This window comes from Oncorhynchus nerka, linkage group LG19 (genome assembly GCF_034236695.1).
Source record: "Oncorhynchus nerka isolate Pitt River linkage group LG19, Oner_Uvic_2.0, whole genome shotgun sequence".
NCBI lineage: Eukaryota > Metazoa > Chordata > Actinopteri > Salmoniformes > Salmonidae > Oncorhynchus > Oncorhynchus nerka.
Window position 1 is genome coordinate 45338199 of NC_088414.1, and position 24397 is coordinate 45362595.

The 24397-nt window shown below is 42.1% G+C and overlaps 1 protein-coding gene across 3 annotated transcripts in view; it reads left to right on the top strand.

Moving 5' to 3' along the window:
- Window positions 1-24397, top strand: part of grik1a (glutamate receptor, ionotropic, kainate 1a) — a 151764-nt gene that overhangs the window by 97738 nt on the left and 29629 nt on the right. For all 3 annotated transcript variants that reach the window (XR_010460040.1, XM_065004980.1, XM_065004979.1), the window contains exons 9-14: window positions 5796-5903; window positions 7242-7286; window positions 12706-12819; window positions 14061-14264; window positions 16624-16847; window positions 17956-18074. Coding sequence is in view for 2 of the 3 variants with exons in the window: in XM_065004980.1 (XP_064861052.1) it covers window positions 5796-5903; window positions 7242-7286; window positions 12706-12819; window positions 14061-14264; window positions 16624-16847; window positions 17956-18074 (814 nt within the window). In the remaining variant the exon portion in view is untranslated. The remainder of the gene's footprint in view (window positions 1-5795; window positions 5904-7241; window positions 7287-12705; window positions 12820-14060; window positions 14265-16623; window positions 16848-17955; window positions 18075-24397) is intronic.

Consider the following 24397-nt stretch of genomic DNA (forward strand, 5'->3'; position numbering starts at 1 on the left):
CTCTCTGTCTCTCTGTGTCTCTGTCTCTCTGTCTGTCTCTCTGTCTCTCTGTGTCTCTGTGTCTCTGTCTCTCTGTCTCTCTGTCTCTCTGTCTCTCTGTGTCTGTGTCTCTCTGTCTCTCTCAAAAAATATCCCCTGGTCGTCCCTAGATACCCTCAGTATACAGAACCAGTCAAAACTCATTCAAGGGTTTTTCTTTATCTTTCCTACATTGTAGAATAAAAGTGAAGACATCAAAACTGTAAAATAGCACATATGGAATCATGTAGTAACACACACACTGACTCACTCACTGTGTGAATTAATGATTTTTGAATGGCTTTCCCTGTCCTCCATACATACATCTGTAAGATCCAGTTCAATCATTTACATTTCAAACACAGATTCAACTTCAAAGAACAGGTAGCTTTTCCCTTCTTTTTTTTTTAAAAAGCCTCACGAAGGAGGGCAGTGATTGGTTAACGATAACAAATCAGACATTGTATAGGTATCTTTTCAAGCAGCAGCTATGGAGTTTTAATGGCTGTGAGAAAACTGTTATGTTTTCGCCAGACATAATGGGACCAATGTCGTCCAAAAAAAAAAAAAAAAGTTGACTCATTGGATGATTCATCAAGACTGAAGAGATGATTGTAGACTTTTTTGAACGGTTCCAAAACTACAAAAAAAAAACATTTTTACAGTAAGAACCTCATACCAACGGTGGTGGTTTGGAGATGCTTTGCTGCCTCAGGACCTGGACTTGCCTTAATAGAAGGAACCATGAATCCTGCTCTGTATCAGAGAATTCTACAGGAGGATGTCAGGCCATCTGTCTGTGAGCAGAAGCTGAAGTGCAGTTGGGTCGTGCAGCAAGACAACGATCCAAAACACACAATCGAGTCGACATGAAGGTCTGATTTCATTACTACTGAAACAGGACCCGGGTGGTATTATGCTCACTTCAACGCAAGCAACAATGAAGCATGCATGAGAGCACCAGCTGTTCCGGACGACTATGTGATCAACGCTCTCCGATGTGAGCAAGAGCATTATAAACATTCAGAAAGCCACGGGGCCAGACGGATTACCAGGACTTGTACTCAAAGCATGTGCTGACCAACTGGCAAGTGTCTTCACTGACATTTTCAACCTCTCGCTGGCCGAGCCTGTAATACCAACATGTTTTAAACAGACCACCATAGTATCATCCCTGTGCCAAAGAATGGGAAGGTAACCTGCCTAAATGACTACAGACCCGTAGCGTCAGCAGTCATGAAGTGCTTTGAAAGGCTGGTAATGGCTCACATCAACACCATCATCCCAGAAACACACTTCACTTTGCATACCGCACAAACAGATCCACAGATGATGCAATCTCAATCGCACTCCACACTGCCCTTTCCCACCTGGACAAAAAGAACACCTGTTCATTGACCACAGCTCAGCGTTCAACACCGTAGTGCCCTCGAAGTTCATCACTAAGCTAAGGACCCTGGGACTAAACACCTCCCTCTGCAACTGGATCCTGGACTTCCTGACGGGCCGCCCCCAGGTTGTAAGGGTAGGTAACAACACATCTGCCACGCTGATGATCAACACTGGGACCCCTCAGGGGTGTGTGCTTAGTCCCCTCCTGTATTCCCTGTTCACCCACAACTGCGTGGCCAAGCACGACTCCAACACCATCATTAAGTTTTCTTACGACACAACAGTGGTAGGCCTGATCACCGACAACGACGAGACAGCCTATAGGGAGGAGGTCAGAGACCTGGCAGTGTGGTACCAGGACAACAACGCCTCTCTCAGTGTGAGCAAGGCAAAGGAGCTGATTGTGGACTACAGGAAAAGGCAGGCCGAACAGGCCCCCATTAACATCAATGGGATTGAAGTGGAGCGGGTCGAGAGTTTCAAGTTCCTTGGTGTCCACATCACAAAACGAACTATCATGGTCCAAACACACCAAGACAGTCGTGAAGAGGGCACGACAACCCACCCTCCCCTTAGGAGACTGAAAAGATTTGGCCTCCACATTGACTCTATACTGGTACCCTCTGTATATAGCCTCCACATTGACTGTACCGTAACACCCTGTATATAACCTCCACATTGACTCTATACCGTAATACCCTGTATATAGCCTCCACATTGACTCTGTACCGTAACACCCTGTATATAACCTCCACATTGACTCTGTACCGGTACCCCCTGTATATAGCCTCCACATTGACTCTGTACCGTAAAACCCTGTATATAACCTCCACGATCGCTACCTGCACCTACCCGCCTGTCCAACATCACTACTCTGGACGGCTCTGACTTAGAATACGTGGACAACTACAAATACTTAGGTGTCTGGTTAGACTGTAAACTCTCCTTCCAGACCCATATCAAACATCTCCAATCCAAAGTTAAATCTAGAATTGGCTTCCTATTTCGCAACAAAGCATCCTTCACTCATGCTGCCAAACATACCCTTGTAAAATTGACCATCCTACCAATCCTCGACTTTGGCGATGTCATTTACAAAATAGCCTCCAATACCCTACTCAACAAATTGGATGCAGTCTATCACAGTGCAATCCGTTTTGTCACCAAAGCCCCATATACTACCCACCATTGCGACCTGTACGCTCTCGTTGGCTGGCCTCGCTTCATACTCGTCCCAAACCCACTGGCTCCATGTCATCTACAAGACCCTGCTAGGTAAAGTCCCCCTTATCTCAGCTCGCTGGTCACCATAGCATCTCCCACCTGTAGCACACGCTCCAGCAGGTATATCTCTCTAGTCACCCCCAAAACCAATTCTTTCTTTGGCCGCCTCTCCTTCCAGTTCTCTGCTGCCAATGACTGGAACGAACTACAAAAATCTCTTAAATTGGAAACACTTATCCCCCTCACTAGCTTTAAGCACCAACTGTCAGAGCATCTTACAGATTACTGCACCTGTACATACCCCACCTATAATTTAGCCCAAACAACTACCTCTTTCCCAACTGTATTTAATTTATTTATTTATTTTGCTCCTTTGCACCCCATTATTTTTATTTCTACTTTGCACATTCTTCCATTGCAAAACTACCATTCCAGTGTTTTACTTGCTATATTGTATTTACTTTGCCACCATGGCCTTTTTTGCCTTTACCTCCCTTCTCACCTAATTTGCTCACATTGTATATAGACTTGTTTTTTTTACTGTATTATTGACTGTATGTTTGTTTTACTCCATGTGTAACTCTGTGTCGTTGTATGTGTCGAACTGCTTTGCTTTATCTTGGCCAGGTCGCAATTGTAAATGAGAACTTGTTCTCAACTTGCTTACCTGGTTAAATAAAGGTGAAATAAAAATAAATAAAAAATTGATTCTGTACCGTAACACCCTGTATATAACCTCCACATTGACTCTGTACCGGTACCCCCTGTATATAGCCTCCACATTGACTCTGTACCGTAATACCCTGTATATAGCCTCCACATTGACTCTGTACCCTAAAACCCTGTATATAGCCTCCACATTGACTCTGTACCGTAATACCCTGTATATAGCCTCCACATTGACTCTGTACCGTAACACCCTGTATATAGCCTCCACATTGACTCTGTACCCTAAAACCCTGTATATAGCCTCCACATTGACTCTGTACCCTAAAACCCTGTATATAGCCTCCACATTGACTCTGTACCGTAATACCCTGTATATAGCCTCCATATTGACTCTGTACAGTAACACCCTGTATATAGCCTCCACATTGACTCTGTACTGGTACCCCCTGTATATAGCCTCCACATTGACTCTGTACCGTAACACCCTGTATATAACCTCCACATTGACTCTGTACCGGTACCCCCTGTATAGCCTCCACATTGACTCTGTACCGGTACCCCCTGTATATAGCCTCCACATTGACTCTGTACCATAACACCCTGTATATAGCCTCCACATTGACTCTGTAACGTAACACCCTGTATATAGCCTCCACATTGACTCTGTACCGGTACCCCCTGTATATAGCCTCCACATTGACTCTGTACCGGTACCCCCTGTATATAGCCTCCACAGTAACACCCTGTATATAGCCTCCACAGTAACACCCTGTATATAGCCTCCACAGTAACACCCTGTATATAGCCTCCACAGTAACACCCTGTATATAGCCTCCACAGTAACACCCTGTATATAGCCTCCACAGTAACACCCTGTATATAGCCTCCACAGTAACACCCTGTATATAGCCTCCACAGTAACACCCTGTATATAGCCTCCACAGTAACACCCTGTATATAGCCTCCACAGTAACACCCTGTTATTGTTACGTACATTTCTTATTTTTTTGTAAATATTTTCTTAACTCTATTTCATGAACTGCATTTCACGTTAAGGTCTACATCTGTTGTCATCGGCACATGTGACTAATAAAGTTTGATTTGATTTTGATTTAATTTACCATCACAGCCACCTAATCATCACGTCCAATTGGCTCATTCCTTCCCCCCCCCCTCTCCTCTATAACTATTTCACAGGTCATTACTGTAAATGAGAATCTCAGTCAACTTACCTGTTAAAAGGTTAAATAAAATACAGAGAGAAAGTTGGCTTTCAAAGCTTCAATTAGATGCACAGAAGGATGACAGTGGTCTCTCTTTTCTCTCAACCCCCCCCCCCTCCTATCCCTCTCTCTCTCATCCCTCTCTCTCTCCACCTCTATCGCTCTCTCTCAACCCTCTCTCAACCCCCCTCCTATCCCTCTCTCTCTCATCCCTCTCTCTCTCCACCTCTATCGCTCTCTCTCAACCCCCCCTCCTTTTTGGAAAATATCCCTCTCTCTCTCATCCCTCTCTCTCCACCTCTATCGTTCTCTCTCAACCCTCTCTCTCAACCCCCCCTCCTATCCCTCTCTCTCCACCTCCTATCGCTCTCTCTCAACCCTCTCTCTCTCAACCCCTCCTATCCCTCTCTCTCTCATCCCTCTCTCTCTCCACCTCTATCGCTCTCTCTCAACCCTCTCTCTCAACCCCCCTCCTATCCCTCTCTCTCATCCCTCTCTCTCTCCACCTCTATCGCTCTCTCTCATCCCTCTCTCTCTCATCCCTCTCTCTCTCATCCCTCTCTCTCTCATCCCTCTCTCTCTCCACCTCTATCGCTCTCTCTCAACCCTCTCTCTCAACCCCCTCCTCTCTCTCGCTCTTTCTCCCCTATCTCTGTCCCTCTCTCTCTCCACCTCTATCGCTCTCTCTCATCCCTCTCTCTCTCATCCCCCTCTCTCTCATCCCTCTCTCTCTCATCCCTCTCTCTCTCATCCCTCTCTCTCTCCATCTCTATCGCTCTCTCTCAACCCTCTCTCTCAACCCCCCCCCTCCTATCTCTCGCTCTTTCTCCCCTATCTCTGTCCCTCTCTCTCTCCACCTCTATCGCTCTCTCTCATCCCTCTCTCTCTCATCCCTCTCTCTCTCCACCTCTATCGCTCTCTCTCATCCCTCTCTCTCTCATCCCTTTCTCTCATCCCTCTCTCTCTCCACCTCTATCGCTTTCTCTCATCCCTCTCTCTCTCATCCCCCTCTCTCTCATCCCTCTCTCTCTCATCCCTCTCTCTCCACCTCTATCGCTCTCTCTCATCTCTCTCTCTCTCATCCCCCTCTCTCTCATCCCTCTCTCTCTCCACCTCTATCGCTCTCTCTCATCCTGCTCTCTCTCATCCCTCTCTCTCATCCCTCTCTCTCTCCACCTCTATCGCTCTCTCTCATCCCTCTCTCTCTCATCCCTCTCTCTCTCCACCTCTATCGCTCTCTCTCATCCCTCTCTCTCCTCTCCTCCGCAGGCCCAGTGGGATGGTCTGACAGGTCATATAGTCCTCAATAAGACAGATGGGCTGAGGAGAGACTTCGACTTGGACATCATCAGTCTGAAGGAAGATGGCACGGCCAGGGTGAGTACAGACCTCGGGGGTTGTTTGGTCGGTGGGTGGGTGGGTGGGGGCGTGCCCTGCCAATAACAACCAGGCTTTTCTTCTCCAGAGCTTGACCGTTCCATAGAGAGTCATTCTTGAGATGTGTGTGGTGGGATGTGTGTGTGTGTGTGTGTGTGTGTGTGGGATGTGTGTGTGTGTGTGTGTGTGTGTGTGTGGTGGGATGTGTGTGTGTGTGTGGTGGGATGTGTGTGTGTGTGTGGTGGGATGTGTGTGTGTGTGTGGTGGGATGTGTGTGTGTGTGTGGTGGGATGTGTGTGTGTGTGTGTGTGGGATGTGTGTGTGTGTGTGTGTGGGATGTGTGTGTGTGTGTGTGTGGTGGGATGTGTGTGTGTGTGGTGGGGGATGTGTGTGTGTGTGTGGTGGGATGTGTGTGTGTGTGGTGGGATGTGTGTGTGTGTGTGGTGGGATGTGTGTGTGTGTGTGTGTGGTGGGATGTGTGTGTGTGTGTGTGTGTGTGTGGTGGGATGTGTGTGTGTGTGGTGGGATGTGTGTGTGTGGTGGGATGTGTGTGTGTGTGGTGGGATGTGTGTGTGTGTGTGGGGTGGGGTGTGTGTGTGTGTGTGTGTGTGTGTGTGTGTGTGTGTGTGTGTGTGTGTGTGTGTGTGTGTGTGTGTGTGTGTGTGTGTGGTGGGATGTGTGTGTGTGTGTGTGGTGGGATGTGTGTGTGTGTGTGTGGTGGGATGTGTGTGTGTGTGTGGTGGGATGTGTGTGTGTGTGGTGGGATGTGTGTGTGTGTGTGGTGGGATGTGTGTGTGTGTGTGTGTGGTGGGATGTGTGTGTGTGTGTGTGTGGTGGGATGTGTGTGTGTGTGGTGGGATGGGATGTGTGTGTGTGTGTGTGGTGGGATGTGTGTGTGTGTGTGGTGGGATGTGTGTGTGTGTGGTGGGATGTGTGTGTGTGTGTGTGGTGGGATGTGTGTGTGTGTGGTGGGATGTGTGTGTGTGTGTGCCTCTGTTACACAACCATTGGTTTGGGTAATTCAGGTTCTTTCCTCATCAATGACCATCATGTAAACGTATTGATGGAGGCAGCAGCTGCTCCCCAGTGTACAGAGGAGCGTCACGGAGAGGATGTTTCTACTGGTTAACTTCCTGTTTTCTCCTCAAGGCCCCAGTGTACAGAGGAGCGCCATGGAGAGGATGTTTCTACTGGTTAACTGCCTGTTTTCTCCTCTCTGCCTCTCTTCTCATAAAAGGGCTTTGTAGAAGGCCCCAGTGTACAGAGGAGCACCATGGAGAGGGTGTTTCTACTGGTTAACTGCATGTTTTCTCCTCTCTGCCTCTCTTCTCATAAAAGGGCTTTGTAGAAGGCTCCAGTCGTCTCACTAAAAGGTGGAGCAAGGTTTGTATTTCTACAAGTACGTAACCTTGTGATGTGCCTCCTCTTTACTCTACCGATGAATAGTTCCTGACCTTTACCCTTTGACCCTTTACTCCCTCCTAACAGTCCTTTATGTTTCCTAGTTATTCTGAAACTACCCGTGGAATACCCTCTTATCACAACTTCGATGTGTCGATGTTGACCTACAAGTACTTTGGTCCTATTTCGCTCTCTCCACCCCATCTCTCTCTCTCTCTCTACCATCTCTATCTCTCTCTCCCCCATCTCTCTCTCTCCACCCCATCTCTCTCTCTCTATCATCTCTCTCTCCACCCATCTCTCTCTCTCTCTACCATCTCTCTCTCTCCCCCCATCTCTCTCTCTCTCCTCCCATATCTCTCTCTCCTCCTATGTCTCTCTCTCTACCCCCATCTCTCGCTCTCTCCCCCCATATCTCGCTATCTCCCCTTCTCTCTCTCTCCCCATCTCTCTCTCTCTCCTTCCCCCATCTCTCTCTCCCCATCTCTCTTTTGCTCCTGCATCTCTCTCTCTCTCTCTCTCTCTCCCCCTCATCTCTGTCAATTCAATTCAATTCAAGGGCTTTATTGGCATGGGAAACATGTGTTAACATTGCCAAAGCAAGTGAGGTAGACAACATACAAAGTGAATATAGAAGTGAAAAACAACAGTAAACATTACACATACAGAAGTTTCAAAACAGTAAAGACATTACAAATATTATTATATTTATACAATGTACAAATAGTTAAAGGACACAAGATAAAATGAATAAGCATAAATATGGGTTGTATTTACAATGGTGTTTGTTCTTCACTGGTTGCCCTTTTCTCGTGGCAACAGGTCACAAATCTTGCTGCTGTGATGGCACACTGTGGAATTTCACCCAAAAGATATGGGAGTTTTTCAAAATTGGATTTGTTTTCGAATTCTTTGTGGATCTGTGTAATCTGGGGGAAATATGTCTCTCTAATATGGTCATACATTGGGCAGGAGGTTAGGAAGTGCAGCTCAGTTTCCACCTCATTTTGTGGACAGTGAGCACATAGCCTGTCTTCTCTTGAGAGCCATGTCTGCCTACGGCGGCCTTTCTCAATAGCAAGGCTATGCTCACTGAGTCTGTACATAGTCAAAGCTTTCCTTAATTTTGGGTCAGTCACAGTGGTCAGGTATTCTGCCGCTGTGTACTCTCTGTGTAGGGCCAAATAGCATTCTAGTTTGCTCTGTTTTTTTGTTAATTCTTTCCAATGTGTTAAGTAATTATCTTTTTGTTTTCTCATGATTTGGTTGGGTCTAATTGTGCTGTTGTCCTGGGGCTCTGTAGGGTGTGTTTGTGTTTGTGAACAGAGCCCCAGGACCAGCTTGCTTAGGGGACTCTTCTCCAGGTTCATCTCTCTGTAGGTGATGGCTTTGTTATGGAAGGTTTGTGAATCGCTTCCTTTTAGGTGGTTGTAGAATTTAACGGCTATTTTCTGGATTTTGATAATTAGTGGGTATCGGCCTAATTCTGCTCTGCATGCATTATTTGGTGTTTTACGTTGTACACGGAGGATATTTTTGCAGAATTCTGCGTGCAGACTCTCAATTTGGTGTTTGTCCCATTTTGTGAAGTCTTGGTTGGTGAGCGGACCCCAGACCTCACAACATAAAGGGCAATGGGCTCTATGACTGATTCAAGTATTTTTAGCCAAATCCTAATTGGTATGTTGAAATTTAGGTTTCTGTTGATGGCATAGAATGCCCTTCTTGCCTTGTCTCTCAGATCGTTCACAGCTTTGTGGAAGTTACCTGTGGCGCTGATGTTTAGGCCAAGGTATGTATAGTTTTTTGTGTGCTCTAGGGCAACAGTGTCTAGATGGAATTTGTATTTGTGGTCCTGGTGACTGGACCTTTTTTGGAACACCATTATTTTGGTCTTACTGAGATTTACTGTCAGGGCCCAGGTCTGACAGAATTTGTGCATAAGATCTAGGTGCTGCTGTAGGCCCTCCTTGGTTGGTGACAGAAGCACCAGATCATCAGCAAACAGCAGACATTTGACTTTGGATTCTAGCAGGGGGAGGCCGGGTGCTGCAGACTTTTCTAGTGCCCGCGCCAATTCGTTGATATATATGTTGAAGAGGGTGGGGCTTAAGCTGCATCCCTGTCTAACCCCACGACCCTGTGTGAAGAAATGTGTGTGTTTTTTGCCAATTTTAACCGCACACTTGTTGTTTGTGTACATGGATTTTATAATGTCGTATGTTTTACCTCCAACACCACTTTCCATCAGTTTGTATAGCAGACCCTCATGCCAGATTGAGTCGAAGGCTTTTTTGAAATCAACAAAGCATGAGAAGACTTTGCCTTTGTTTTGGTTTGTTTGGTTGTCAATTAGGGTGTGCAGGGTGAATACATGGTCTGTTGTATGGTAATTTGGTAAAAAGCCAATTTGACATTTGCTCAGTACATTGTTTTCATTGAGGAAATGTACGAGTCTGCTGTTAATAATAATGCAGAGGATTTTCCCAAGGTTACTGTTGACACATATTCCACGGTAGTCATTGGGGTCAAATTTGTCTCCACTTTTGTGGATTGGGGTGATCAGTCCTTGGTTCCAAATATTGGGGAAGATGCCAGAGCTAAGTATGATGTTAAAGAGTTTTAGTATAGCCAATTGGAATTTGTTGTCTGTATATTTGATCATTTCATTGAGGATACCATCGACACCACAGGCCTTTTTGGGTTGAAGGGTTTTTATTTTGTCCTGTAACTCATTCAATGTAATTGGATAATCCAGTGGGTTCTGGTAGTCTTTAATAGTTGATTCTAAGATCTGTATTTGATCATGTATATGTTTTTGCTCTTTGTTCTTTGTTATAGAGCCAAAAAGATTGGAGAAGTGGTTTACCCATACATCTCCATTTTGGATAGATAATTCTTCGTGTTGTTGTTTGTTTAGTGTTTTCCAATTTTCCCAGAAGTGGTTAGAGTCTATGGATTCTTCAATTGCATTGAGCTGATTTCTGACATGCTGTTCCTTCTTTTTCCGTAGTGTATTTCTGTATTGTTTTAGTGATTCACCATAGTGAAGGCGTAGACTCAGGTTTTCCGGGTCTCTATGTTTTTGGTTGGACAGGTTTCTCAATTTCTTTCTTAGATTTTTGCATTCTTCATCAAACCATTTGTCATTATTGTTAATTTTCTTCGGTTTTCTATTTGAGATTTTTAGATTTGATAGGGAAGCTGAGAGGTCAAATATACTGTTAAGATTTTCTACTGCCAGGTTTACACCTTCACTATTACAGTGGAACGTTTTACCCAGGAACTTGTCTAAAAGGGATTGAATTTGTTGTTGCCTAATTGTTTTTTGGTAGGTTTCCAAACTGCATTCCTTCCATCTATAGCATTTCTTAATGTTACTCAGTTCCTTTGGCTTTGATGCCTCATGATTGAGTATTGCTCTGTTTAAGTAGACTGTGATTTTGCTGTGGTCTGATAGGGGTGTCAGTGGGCTGTGTCTCTCTCTCCCCATCTCTCTCCCATCTCTCTCTCCCCCTCATATCTCTCTCTCCCCCATCTCTCTCTCTCCCATCTCTCATCTCTCTCTCTCTCTCTCCCCCTCATCTCTGTCTCTCTCCCCATCTCTCTCTCTCTCCCATCTCTATCTCTCTCCCCCTCATCTCTCTCTCTCCCCCCTCATCTGTCTCTCTCCCATCTCTCTCTCCTCTCTCCCTTCCCCATCTCTCTCTCTCTCCCCCATCTCTCTCTCTCTCTCCCATCTCTCTCTCCTGCCCCCATCTCTCTCTCTCTCCCCCATCTCTCTCTCTCCCATCTCTCTCTCCTTCCCCCATCTCTCTCTCCCCCATCTCTCTCTCTCCCCCCCATCTCTCTCTCCATCTCCCTTTGTTGCTGTCTTTCTCTTTATACAGTATGACAGGCTTTACATAAGGCTGCTGGGTGTGTGATGGTTATGTTATGGTATTGAGAGAGAGAGAGATCGTTTTTATAGTGCGGCCATTTATTGTTGTTGAGCTGCTCTGAGGGGGGAGATAAATTCAAATGGTGTTATGGGACGAAGTGGATGTCTTTCAGAGTGTGATTTCTTCATCTAATAGGCAGTCAGTCCTTCAGAATAGCACCTGGATGGAATCAGAGTCTATAGAAAGAAAAGGTTCCACAATGAACTCAAATACGCCTTTCACACTATTGAGCTGAGTTGCAGGACTACTCTTCACTTCTAACCCACCTCTACGACCCCCCTCTGACCCTCTACGACCCCCCTCTGACCCTCTACAACCCTTATCTGACCCTCTACGGCCCCCTTCTGACCCTCTACAACCCTCCTCTGACCCTCTACGACCTCACTCTGACCCTCTACAACCATCCTCTGACCATCTACGACACCCTCTGACCCTCTACGACCCCCCTCTGACCCTCTACAACCCTCCTCTGACCCTCTACGACCCCCCTCTGACCCTCTATGACATCCCTCTGACCCTCTACGACCCCCCTCTGGACCTCTACGACCCACCTCTGACCCTCTACGACCCCCCTCTGACCCTCTACGAGTCTGTCTGTCAGGTTGTCTGGCTGGCTCAATGATTCATCTAAATCTCTCTATAGCTGAGAGTTGAGCTAAATCTACGTAACTATACTCTATAGGACTTCTTACCTCTAACTGTTTAACATTATGGGAGTAGCAGCTAGGATCCTAGACCAGGGCCGGACATCTCCAGTCCTCAAGAGGCCTGATTGATGTCACAGTCTTGCCCCGGCTAACACACCTGACTCCAGTAATCACCTAATCATGATCTTCAGTTTACAATGCAATTAGTTTAAATCAGCTGTGTTTGCTGGGGATAGGGGGCAGTAGGACGCCAATCAGGCCATGGAGGACTGGAGTTGCCCACCCCTGATCTAGACCATGGAGAATCTCCGTCACAAATCATTTTTATTCCAGGACTGTAGGGTTAATCTGTCCCCGGGGAAACCGTCTCCGGGGAAACCGTCAATCTGATGAACGATCCTTTATTACTTGTGCCCCTTCCCTTCCCATGCTGCTGTGAGTTGGCCTCTGTGGTGTAACCCAATAGGATATTAGTAATTGGATAATCTACGTGGGTCTATTTGAGTCCCCAATAGCACCCTATTCCCTATGAACCCTGGTCTAAAGTAGTGCACTATATAGGGAATAGGGTGCCATAGGGCTCTGGTCTAAAGTAGTGCACTATATAGGGAATAGGGTGGCATAGGGCTCTGGTCTAAAGTAGTGCACTATATAGGGAATAGGGTGCCATAGTGCTCTGGACTAAAGTAGTGCACTATATATAGGGAATAGGGTGCCATAGGGCTCTGGTCTAAAGTAGTGCACTATATAGGGAATAGGGTGCCATAGGGCTCTGGTCTAAAGTTACTTAATACTTCATGTTTTTTTATTCAGATTGCGGTGTGGAACTCCTACACGGGTTTGAACCTTACAGAGACCAACAGGGATAAAACCAACAATGTGACGGACTCTATGGCCAACAGGACACTGATCGTTACTACTATATTGGTGAGAGGAGGAAGAGGAGAGGAGAGGGGGAGGAGGAGAGGAGAGGAGAGAAGAGGGGGAGGAGGAGAGGAGAGGGGGAGGAGGAGAGGAGAGGGGGAAGAGGGAGCGGAGAGGAGAGGGGGAAGAGGGGAGGAGAGGAGAGGGGGAAGAGGGGAAGAGGGAGGAGGGTGAGGAGAGGAGAGGAGAGTGGGAGGAGAGGAGAGTGGGGAGGAGAGGAGAGGGAGAAGAGGGGAGGAGAGGAGAGGGAGAAGAGGGGAGGAGAGGAGAGGGGGAGGAGGAGAGGAGAGGGGGAAGAGGGAGGAGAGGTGAGGAGAGGAGAGAGGAGAGGGAGCGGAGAGGAGAGGGGGAAGAGGGGAGGAGAGGAGAGGGGGAGGAGAGGAGAGGGAGCGGAGAGGAGAGGGAGCGGAGAGGAGAGGGGGAGGAGGAGAGGGAGCGGAGAGGAGAGGGGGAAGAGGGGAGGAGAGGAGGGGGAGGAGGAGGAGGAGAGGGGAGTGGAGTGGAGGAGAGGAGAGGAGAGTGGGAGGAGAGGAGAGGAGAGTGGGAGGAGAGGAGAGGGAGTGGAGTGGAGAGGAGAGGGGAAGAGGGGAGGAGAGGAGAGGGGGAGGAGAGGAGAGGAGAGTGGGAGGAGAGGAGAGGGAGGAGAGGAGAGGAGAGTGGGAGGAGAGGAGAGGGGAGCGGAGAGGGGGAGGAGGAGAGGAGAGGAGGAGAGGAGAGGAGAGGAGAGGAGAGTGGGAGGAGAGGAGAGGAGAGTGGGAGGAGAGGAGAGGGAGTGTAGTGGAGAGGAGAGGGGGAAGAGGGGAGGAGAGGAGAGGGGGAGGAGAGGAGAGTGGGAGGAGAGGAGAGGAGAGGAGAGTGGGAGGAGAGGAGAGTGGGAGGAGAGGAGAGGGAGTGGAGAGGAGAGGGGAAGAGGGGAGGGGAGGAGAGGAGAAGAGAAGAGGAGAGGGAGTGGAGAGGAGAGGGGGAAGAGGGGAGGAGAGGAGAGGGGGAGGAGGAGAGGAGAGGAGAGGGGGAAGAGGTGAGGAGAGGAGAGGAGAGGGGGGAGGGGAGAGGGGAGGGGGAGGCGAGGTGAGGGGGAAGAGAGGAAAGAGGGGAGGAGAGGAGGACGAGAGGAGGAGAGGAAGTGTAGAGGAGAGAAAAAGGAAGGAGGGAGGATTATCTTTATTACTATACTGGTGAAAGGGGCAGATATTACAAAACAATATTGTTTTAAAAAGTGCCTATGCTGCCATTATTCATTACAGGAAAACCCTTATGTGATGTTTAAGAAGTCAGACCGGGAGCTGTCCGGTAACGACCGGTTCGAGGGCTACTGCCTGGACCTGCTGAAGGAGCTGTCCAACATCCTGGGGTTCACCTACGAGGTCAAACTGGTGTCTGATGGGAAGTATGGTGCACAAAACGATAAGGGGGAATGGAACGGCATGGTCCGAGAGCTCATCGACCACGTGAGTTGTCGATGAGCTTATTCATGCTGTACCAGTGTAGCCCATGTGGAATGAATGACTAGTTAGTTCGCTGTAGAATCATCGCTCTAGAGGAATCCATCACTCTAGAGGGATCCATCACTCTAGAGGAATCCATCACTCTAGAGGAATCCATCACTCTAGAGGAATCCATCGCTCTAGAGGAATCCATTACTCTAGAGGAATCCATTACTCTAGAGGAATCCATCCCTCTAGAGGAATCCATCCCTCTAGAGGAATCCATCACTCTAGAGGAATCCATCCCTCTAGAGGAATCCATCCGTCTAGAGGAATCCATCACTCTAGTGGAATCCATCACTCTAGAGGAATCCATCACTCTAGAGGAATCCATCACTCTAGAGGAATCCATCACTCTAGTGGAATCCATCACTCTAGAGGAATCCATCACTCTAGAGGAATCCATCACTCTAGAGGAATCCATCACTCTAGAGGAATCCATTACTCTAGAGGAATCCATCACTCTAGAGGAATCCATCACTCTAGAGGAATCCATCACTCTAGAGGAATCCATCACTCTAGTAGAATCCATCGCTCTAGAGGAACCCATCACTAGAGGAATCCATCACTCTAGTAGAATCCATCACTCTAGAGGAATCCATCACTCTAGAGGAATCCATCACTAGAAGAATCCATCACTCTAGAGGAATCCATCACTAGAAGAATCCATCACTCTAGAGGAATCCATCACTCTAGTAGAATCCATCACTCTCGAGGAATCCATAACTAGAGGAATCCATCACTCTAGAGGAATCCATCACTCTAGAGGAATCCATCACTAGAAGAATCCATCACTAGAGGAATCCATCACTCTAGTGGAATCCATCACTCTAGAGGAATCCATCACTCTAAAGGAATCCATCACTCTAGTGGAATCCATCACTCTAGAGGAATCCATCACTCTAGTAGAATCCATCGCTCTAGAGGAACCCATCACTAGAGGAATCCATCACTAGAAGAATCCATCACTCTAGTGTAATCCATCATTCTAGTAGAATCCATCACTCTAGAGGAATCTATCACTCTAGTGGAATCCATCACTATAGTGGAATCCATCACTCTAGTGGAATCCATCATTCTAGAGGAATCCATCACTCTAGAGGAATCCATCACTCTAGAGGAATCCATCACTCTAGTAGAATCCATCACTCTAGAGGAATCCATCACTCTAGAGGTTCCATCACTCTAGAGGAATCCATCACTCTAGAGGAATCCATCACTCTAGTGGAATCCATCACTCTAGAGGAATCCATCACTAGAAGAATCCATCACTCTAGAGGAATCCATTACTCTAGAGGAATCCATCCCTCTAGAGGAATCCATCACTCTAGAGGAATCCATCACTCTAGTGGAATCCATCACTCTAGAGGAATCCATCACTCTAGTAGAATCCATCACTCTAGTAGAATCCATCACTCTAGAGGAATCCATCACTCTAGAGGAATCCATCACTCTAGAGGAATCCATCACTCTAGTGGAATCCGTCATTCTACTAGAATCCATCACTCTAGTGGAATCCATCACTCTAGAGGAATCCATCACTCTAGTGGAATCCGTCATTCTACTAGAATCCATCACTCTAGAGGAATCCATCCCTCTAGAGGAATCCATCACTCTAGAGGAATCCATCACTCTAGAGGAATCCATCACTCTAGTGGAATCCATCACTCTAGAGGAATCCATCACTAGAAGAATCCATCACTCTAGAGGAATCCATTACTCTAGAGGAATCCATCCCTCTAGAGGAATCCATCACTCTAGAGGAATCCATCACTCTAGAGGAATCCATCACTCTAGTGGAATCCATCACTCTAGAGGACTCCATCACTCTAGTGGAATCCATCACTCTAGAGGAATCCATCGCTCTAGTGGAATCCGTCATTCTACTAGAATCCATCACTCTAGTGGAATCCATCACTCTAGAGGAATCCATCACTCTAGTGGAATCCGTCATTCTACTAGAATCCATCACTCTAGTGGAATCCATCACTCTAGTGGAATCCGTCATTCTACTAGAATCCATCACTCTAGTGGAATCCATCACTCTAGAGGAATCCATCACTCTAGAGGAATCCATCACTCTAGTGGAATCCATCACTCTAGAGAATTCATCACTCTAGAGGAATCCATCACTCTAGAGAATCCATCACTCTAGAGGAATCCATCACTCTAGAGAATCCATCACTCTAGAGAATCCATCGTGGATTGAAGTGATGTCACCCGCTCAGAGAAGTAGTTGATTCCAAGGCCAACCTAAACTGAGGTGAAATTAAAATGTAATTAAAATACCTCTCTGACCATCACCCCTTCCCTCTCCTCTCAGATAGCTGATCTGGCAGTAGCCCCTCTGACCATCACATATGTGAGGGAGAAGGTGATAGACTTCTCTAAGCCCTTCATGACCTTGGGAATCAGTATCCTGTACAGGAAACCCAACGGCACCAACCCTGGAGTGTTCTCCTTCCTCAACCCCCTGTCGCCTGACATCTGGATGTACGTACTACTGGCCTGCACCGGAGTGAGCTGTGTCCTGTTTGTCATCGCCAGGTAAGTGATTAGGGTAAAGGGTTTTAGGGGCGAGGGTGTAGGGTGCTGCTAGCATGTAGGGGCTGGTTAGGAATTCAGAAATGGTCATTGCTAGTTAAGGGATCAACCCCAAAACCAAAGCATTTCACACTTCAACAGCCCAACAGACTGTGTGATCCATCCTATCCTCCAGTAGATAGGACTGTGTGATCCATCCTATCCTCCAGTAGATAGGACTGTGTGATCCATCCTATCCTCCAGTAGATAGGACTGTGTGATCCATCACATCCTCCAGTAGATAGGACTGTGTGATCCATCCTATCCTCCAGGAGATAGGACTGTGTGATCCATCCTATCCTCCAGTAGATAGGACTGTGTGATCCATCCTCCAGTCCCATCCAGTAGATAGGACTGTGTGATCCATCCTATCCTCCAGTAGATAGGACTGTGTGATCCATCCTATCCTCCAGTAGATAGGACTGTGTGATCCATCCTATCCTCCAGGAGATAGGACTGTGTGATCCATCCTATCCTCCAGTAGATAGGACTGTGTGATCCATCCTATCCTCCAGTAGATAGGACTGTGTGATCCATCCTATCCTCCAGTAGATAGGACTGTGTGATCCATCACATCCTCCAGTAGATAGGACTGTGTGATCCATCCTATCCTCCAGTAGATAGGACTGTGTGATCCATCCTATCCTCCAGGAGATAGGACTGTGTGATCCATCCTATCCTCCAGTAGATAGGACTGTGTGATCCATCCTATCCTCCAGTAGATAGGACTGTGTGATCCATCCTATCCTATACATGTTGTGGTCCCGGATGTGTGTTGAGGTTGTTGAAAAGGAGAACGAGACTATTTGATTTCATTTAAGTTATGTTTGAAAAAAATAACAGCATTAGGTTTTTATTGGTTTCAGTTGTCTTTAACTGTGGTTCATGTTGTCGATTGTAACTAAAGTACAGTATGTGACTATGTGCTGTGTTTTAATCTCTCTCTCTCCCTCTCTCCCCCTTCCTCCCCCTCATTCCCCTCTCCCTCCCCATTCTCTCCCCTTTCTCCTTCCCCTTCTCTCCCCCTCCCCTCTTTCCTCTCCCTCCCTCTCTCCTCTCCCTCCTCCCCCAGGTTTACTCCCTACGAGTGGTACAACCCTCACCCCTGCAACCCCTCATCAGAGTTGCTAGAGAATAATTTCACCTTACTCAATAGTTTCTGGTTCGGAGTGGGAGCTCTCATGCAGCAAGGTATTTAGGTTACAGGTCAACGTTAACACCCATCCTAGAGGCTGCTGGGACCACTGGGTTTATAGATACTGGGTCATGGGGCCACTGAGCCGGTCCTGTGGTCGGTACTGTGGGCCGGTAAACTCCTATTTCTACAGTAAAGACCCTACTGATACTGTAAACCCTGAACTGAGCCGTAACCTTTTAGTAACCTTCTGGTAACCTTCTGGTAACCCTTTAGTAACCTTTATTAACCTTCTAGTAACCTTCTAGTAACCTTTAGTAACCTTTTAGTAACCTTTAGTAACCTTTTAGTAACCTTCTAGTAACCTTTTAGTAACCTTCTAGTAACCTTTAGTAACCTTTAGTAACCTTCTAGTAACCTTTAGTAACCTTTAGTAACCTTTAGTAACCTTTAGTAACCTTTAGTAACCTTTAGTAACCTTCTAGTAACCTTCTAGTAACCTTTTAGTAACCTTCTAGTAACCTTCTAGTAACCTTTAGTAACCTTCTAGTAACCTTTAGTAACCTTTAGTAACCTTCTAGTAACCTTTAGTAACCTTCTAGTAACCTTCTAGTACCCTTTTAGTAACCTTTAGTAACCTTTAGTAACCTTTCAGTGACACCTACAGTTATAGTAGTACAACACCCTCCCCTCCCCGCTCTCAACCAAACCAACATCGGAATAACATAATCATTTAGTCAATTAATAATCTAAACATAACTACATCTATAAACAATCTAAACAAAACTTAATCTATGAATAATCTAAATATATAAATCTAAATCTGTAAATAAATAATCTAAACATATTCTAAATAATCTAAACATATTCTAAATAATCTAAACATATTCTAAATAATCTAAACATATTCTAAACATATTCTAAATAATCTAAACATATTCTAAATAATCTAAACATATTCTAAATAATCTAAATATAATCTAAACATATTCTAAATAATCTAAACATATTCTAAATAATCTAAACATATTCTAAATAATCTAAACATATTCTAAATAATCTAAACATATTCTAAATAATCTAAACATATTCTAAATAATCTAAACATATTCTAAATAATCTAAACATATTCTAAATAATCTAAACATAATCTAAACATAATCTAAACATAATCTAAAATAATCTAAATAATCTAAACATATTCTAAATAATCTAAACATATTCTAAATATATTCTAAATAATCTAAACATATTCTAAATAATCTAAACATATTCTAAATAATCTAAACATATTCTAAACATATTCTAAATAATCTAAACATATTCTAAATAATCTAAACATAACTAAATAATTAATAATCTAAACATACTAAATCTAAATAATCTAAACATATTCTAAATAATCTAAACATATTCTAAATCATAAATAAACTAAATAAAATAATCTAAACATATTCTAAATAATCTAAACAAATTCTAAATAATCTAAACATAACTAAATCTAAATAATCTAAACTATAAATAATCTAAACATATTCTAAATAATCTAAATCTATTAATAATCTAAACATATTCTAAATAATCTAAACATATTCTAAATCTATTAAAATCAATCTAAACATGACTAAATATTCTAAAATAATCTAAACATACTAAATCTAAAATAATCTAAACATATCTAAATCTAATCTAAACATAAAAAATCTAAACATATTCTAAATAATCTAAACATATTCTAAATATTCTATAAATAATCTAAACATATTCTAAATAATCTAAACATATTCTAAATAATCTAAACATATTCTAAATAATCTAAACATATTCTAAATAATTCTAAATAATCTAAACATATTCTAAACATATTCTAAATAATCTAAACATATTCTAAATAATCTAAACATATTCTAAACATATTCTAAATAATCTAAACATATTCTAAACATATTCTAAATAATCTAAACATATTCTAAATAATCTAAACATATTCTAAATAATCTAAACATATTCTAAATAATCTAAACATATTCTAAATAATCTAAACATAATCTAAACATATTCTAAATAATCTAAACATATAAATCTAAATAATCTAAACATACTAAATCTATTAAACATAATTCTAAACATATAAATCTATTAATAATCTAAACATATTCTAAATCTATTAAATAATCTAAATATATTCTAAATCATATTCTAAATAATCTAAACATATAAATCTATTCTAATAATCTAAACATATTCTAAATCATATTCTAAATAATCTAAACATACTCTAAATCTATTAATAATCTAAACATAACTAAACATATTCTAAATAATCTAAACATATTCTAAACATATTAAATAATCTAAACATATTCTAAATAATCTAAATATATTCTAAATCTATTCTAAATAATCTAAACATATAAATCTAAACATAATTCTAAATCTATTCTAAATAATCTAAACATATTCTAAATCTATAAATAATCTAAACATATTAAATCTAAATAATCTAAACATATTCTAAATAATCTAAACATATTCTAAATCTAAAATAATCTAAACATAACTAAATCTATAAATAATCTAAACATATTCTAAATCTATTCTAAATAATCTAAACATACTAAATCTAAAATAATCTAAATAATAAACATATTCTAAAATCTAAAATAATCTAAATATGACTAAATCTATAAATAATCTAAACATAACTAAATCTGTAAATAATCTAAACATGACTAAATCTATTAATAATCTAAACATAACTAAATCTATAAATAATCTAAACATAACTAAATCTATTAATAATCTAAACATGACTAAATCTATTAATAATCTAAACATAACTAAATCTATAAATAATCTAAACATAACTAAATCTATAAATAACTAAATCTATAAATAATCTAAACATAACTAAATCTATAAATAACTAAATCTATAAATAATCTAAACATAACTAAATCTATAAATAACTAAATCTATAAATAACTAAATCTATAAATAATCTAAACATAACTAAATCTATTAATAATATAAATATGACTAAATCTATAAATAATCTAAACATATTCTAAATAATTAATAATCTAAATAATCTAAACATATTCTAAATCTAAAATAATCTAAACTAAACAATCTAAATCTATAAATAATCTAAACATAACTAAATCTATTAATAATATAAATCTAAACATGACTAAATCTATTAATAATCTAAATATGACTAAATCTATAAATAATCTAAACATAACTAAATCTATTAATAATATAAATATAACTAAATCTATAAATAATCTAAATAACTAAATCTATTAATAATCTAAACATAACTAAATCATATAAATAATCTAAACATATTCTAAATCTATTCTAAATAATCTAAACATATTCTAAATCTTCTAAATAATCTAAACATATTCTAAATAATAAATAATCTAAACATATTCTAAATCTATATTCTAAAATAATCTAAACATATTCTAAATCTATAAATAATCTAAACATAACTAAATCTATAAATAACTAAATCTATAAATAATCTAAACATAACTAAATCTATAAATAACTAAATCTATAAATAATCTAAACATAACTAAATCTATAAATAACTAAATCTATAAATAATCTAAACATAACTAAATAATCTAAAAATATTCTAAATCTATAAATAATCTAAACATAACTAAATCTATAAATAATCTAAACATAACTAAATCTGTAAATAACTAAATCTATAAATAATCTAAACATAACTAAATCTATTAATAATCTAAATCTAAACATAACTAAATCTATTAATAATCTAAACATGACTAAATCTATAAATAATCTAAATCTAAACATGACTAAATCTATAAATAATCTAAACATAACTAAATCTATTAATAATCTAAACATACTAAATCTATAAATAATCTAAATATATTCTAAACATATTCTAAATAATCTAAACATAACTAAATCTAAAATAATCTAAACATATTCTAAATCTATTAAATAATCTAAACATGATTCTAAATCTATTCTAAATAATCTAAACATATTCTAAATCTATTAATAATCTAAACATATTCTAAATCATATTCTAAATAATCTAAACATATTCTAAATAATAAACATATTCTAAACATAATCTAAACATATTAATAATCTAAACATACTAAAATCTAAACATATTCTAAATAAACTTATTCTAAATCTATTCTAAATAATCTAAACATAACTAAATCTATTAAATAATCTAAACATATTCTAAATCTATAAATAATCTAAACATAATCTAAACATATAAATATATCTAAACATTCTAAACATATTCTAAATAATCTAAACATATAATCTAAACTATTAATAATCTAAACATGACTAAATCTATTAATAATCTAAACATAACTAAATCTATTAATAATCTAAACATGACTAAATCTAAAATAATCTAAACATAACTAAATCTATAAATAATCTAAACATAACTAAATCTATTAATAATCTAAACATAACCCTCAACCCTCCATTACAGCTTCCTATTTTAACCATCAACCCTCCATTACAGCTTCCTGTTTCATCCCTCAACCCTCCATAACAGCTTCCTGTTTCATCCCTCATCCCTCCATTACAGCTTCCTGTTTTAACCAGCAACCCTCCATTACAGCTTCCTGTTTCATCCCTCAACCCTTCATAACAGCTTCCTGTTTCATCCCTCAACCCTCCATTACAGCTTCCTGTTTCATCCCTCAACCCTCCATTACAGCTTCCTGTTTCATCCCTCAACCCTTCATAACAGCTTCCTGTTTCATCCCTCAACCCTTCATAACAGCTTCCTGTTTCATCCCTCAACCCTCCATTACAGCTTCCTGTTTTAACCAGCAACCCTCCATTACAGCTTCCTGTTTCATCCCTCAACCCTCCATTACAGCTTCCTGTTTCATCCCTCAACCCTCCATAACAGCTTCCTGTTTCATCCCTCAACCCTTCATTACAGCATCTTGTTTCATCCCTCAACCCTTCATAACAGCATCTTGTTTCATCCCTCAACCCTCCATTACAGCATCTTGTTTCATCCCTCAACCCTCCGTTACAGAATCCTATTTTAACCCTCATCCCTCCATTACAGAATCCTATTTTATCCCTCAACCCAATCCCTTAACCTCAACAAGGCTCTAGCAGGTTTTACAGTATATGCTAGGTGTGTGCGTGTGTTTGTGAGTGAGTGACCGCATGCATGTCTGATTCTCTGTGTGTGCGTCCGTCCGTGTGTATGTCACCTAGCTTTGTGTACCAGTGTGGAGTTTACGGTGGCCTCTAGCGGTCTGTGGGATGGTGTGTGATAGTACCTCTGCCTTGGATACATGGCAGTAAACCCCACCAGACTCCTCTCTGAAATACACTATTCATGGATTTTATTCTGGAAGCTCCGTAAAGGGTAAGATGTTTAAAGAAGTGTACAAATGTTCTGGAGACATGCCTACTGTTCTGGAGACATGGTAACCCTGAGGTAATGTTCTGGAGACATGCCTACTGTTCTGGAGACATGGTAACCCTGAGGTAATGTGCAGGAGACATGCCTACTGTTCTGGAGACATGGTAACCCTGAGGTAATGTTCTGGAGACATGCCTACTGTTCTGGAGACATGGTAACCCTGAGGTAATGTTCTGGAGACATGCCTACTGATCTGGAGACATGGTAACCCTGAGGTAATGTTCTGGAGACATGCCTACTGTTCTGGAGACATGGTAACCCTGAGGTAATGTGCAGGAGACATGGTAACCCTGAGGTAATGTGCAGGAGACATGGTAACCCTGGGGTCATGTGCAGGAGACATGGTAACCCTGAGGTAATGTGTAGGAGACATGGTAACCCTGAGGTAATGTGCAGGAGACATGGTAACCCTGAGGTAATGTGCAGGAGACATGGTAACCCTGGGGTCATGTGCAGGAGACGGTAACCCTGGGGTCATGTGCAGGAGACATGGTAACCCTGGGGTCATGTGCAGGAGACATGGTAACCCTGAGGTCATGTGCAGGAGACATGGTAACCCTGAGGTAATGTGCAGGAGACATGGTCAACTTTTTTGTTTGTGTTTGTGGTGTGTTTGCCCATGTTTGTGTTGTTAGGGTCTCTGTGTATTTCTCTCTTTTGCTCTCTCTCTCTCTCCCTGCCCTCTCCGTCTCTCTCTCTCCCTGCCCTCTCCGTCTCTCTCTCTCCCTGCCCTCTCCGTCTCTCTCTCCCCTGCCCTCTCCGTCTCTCTCTCCCTGCCCTCTCTGTCTCTCTCTCCCTGCCCTCTCTGTCTCTCTCTCCCTGCCCTCTCAGTCTCTCTCTCCCTGCCCTCTCAGTCTCCCTCTCCCTGCCCTCTCTGTCTCTCTCTCCCTGCCCTCTCCGTCT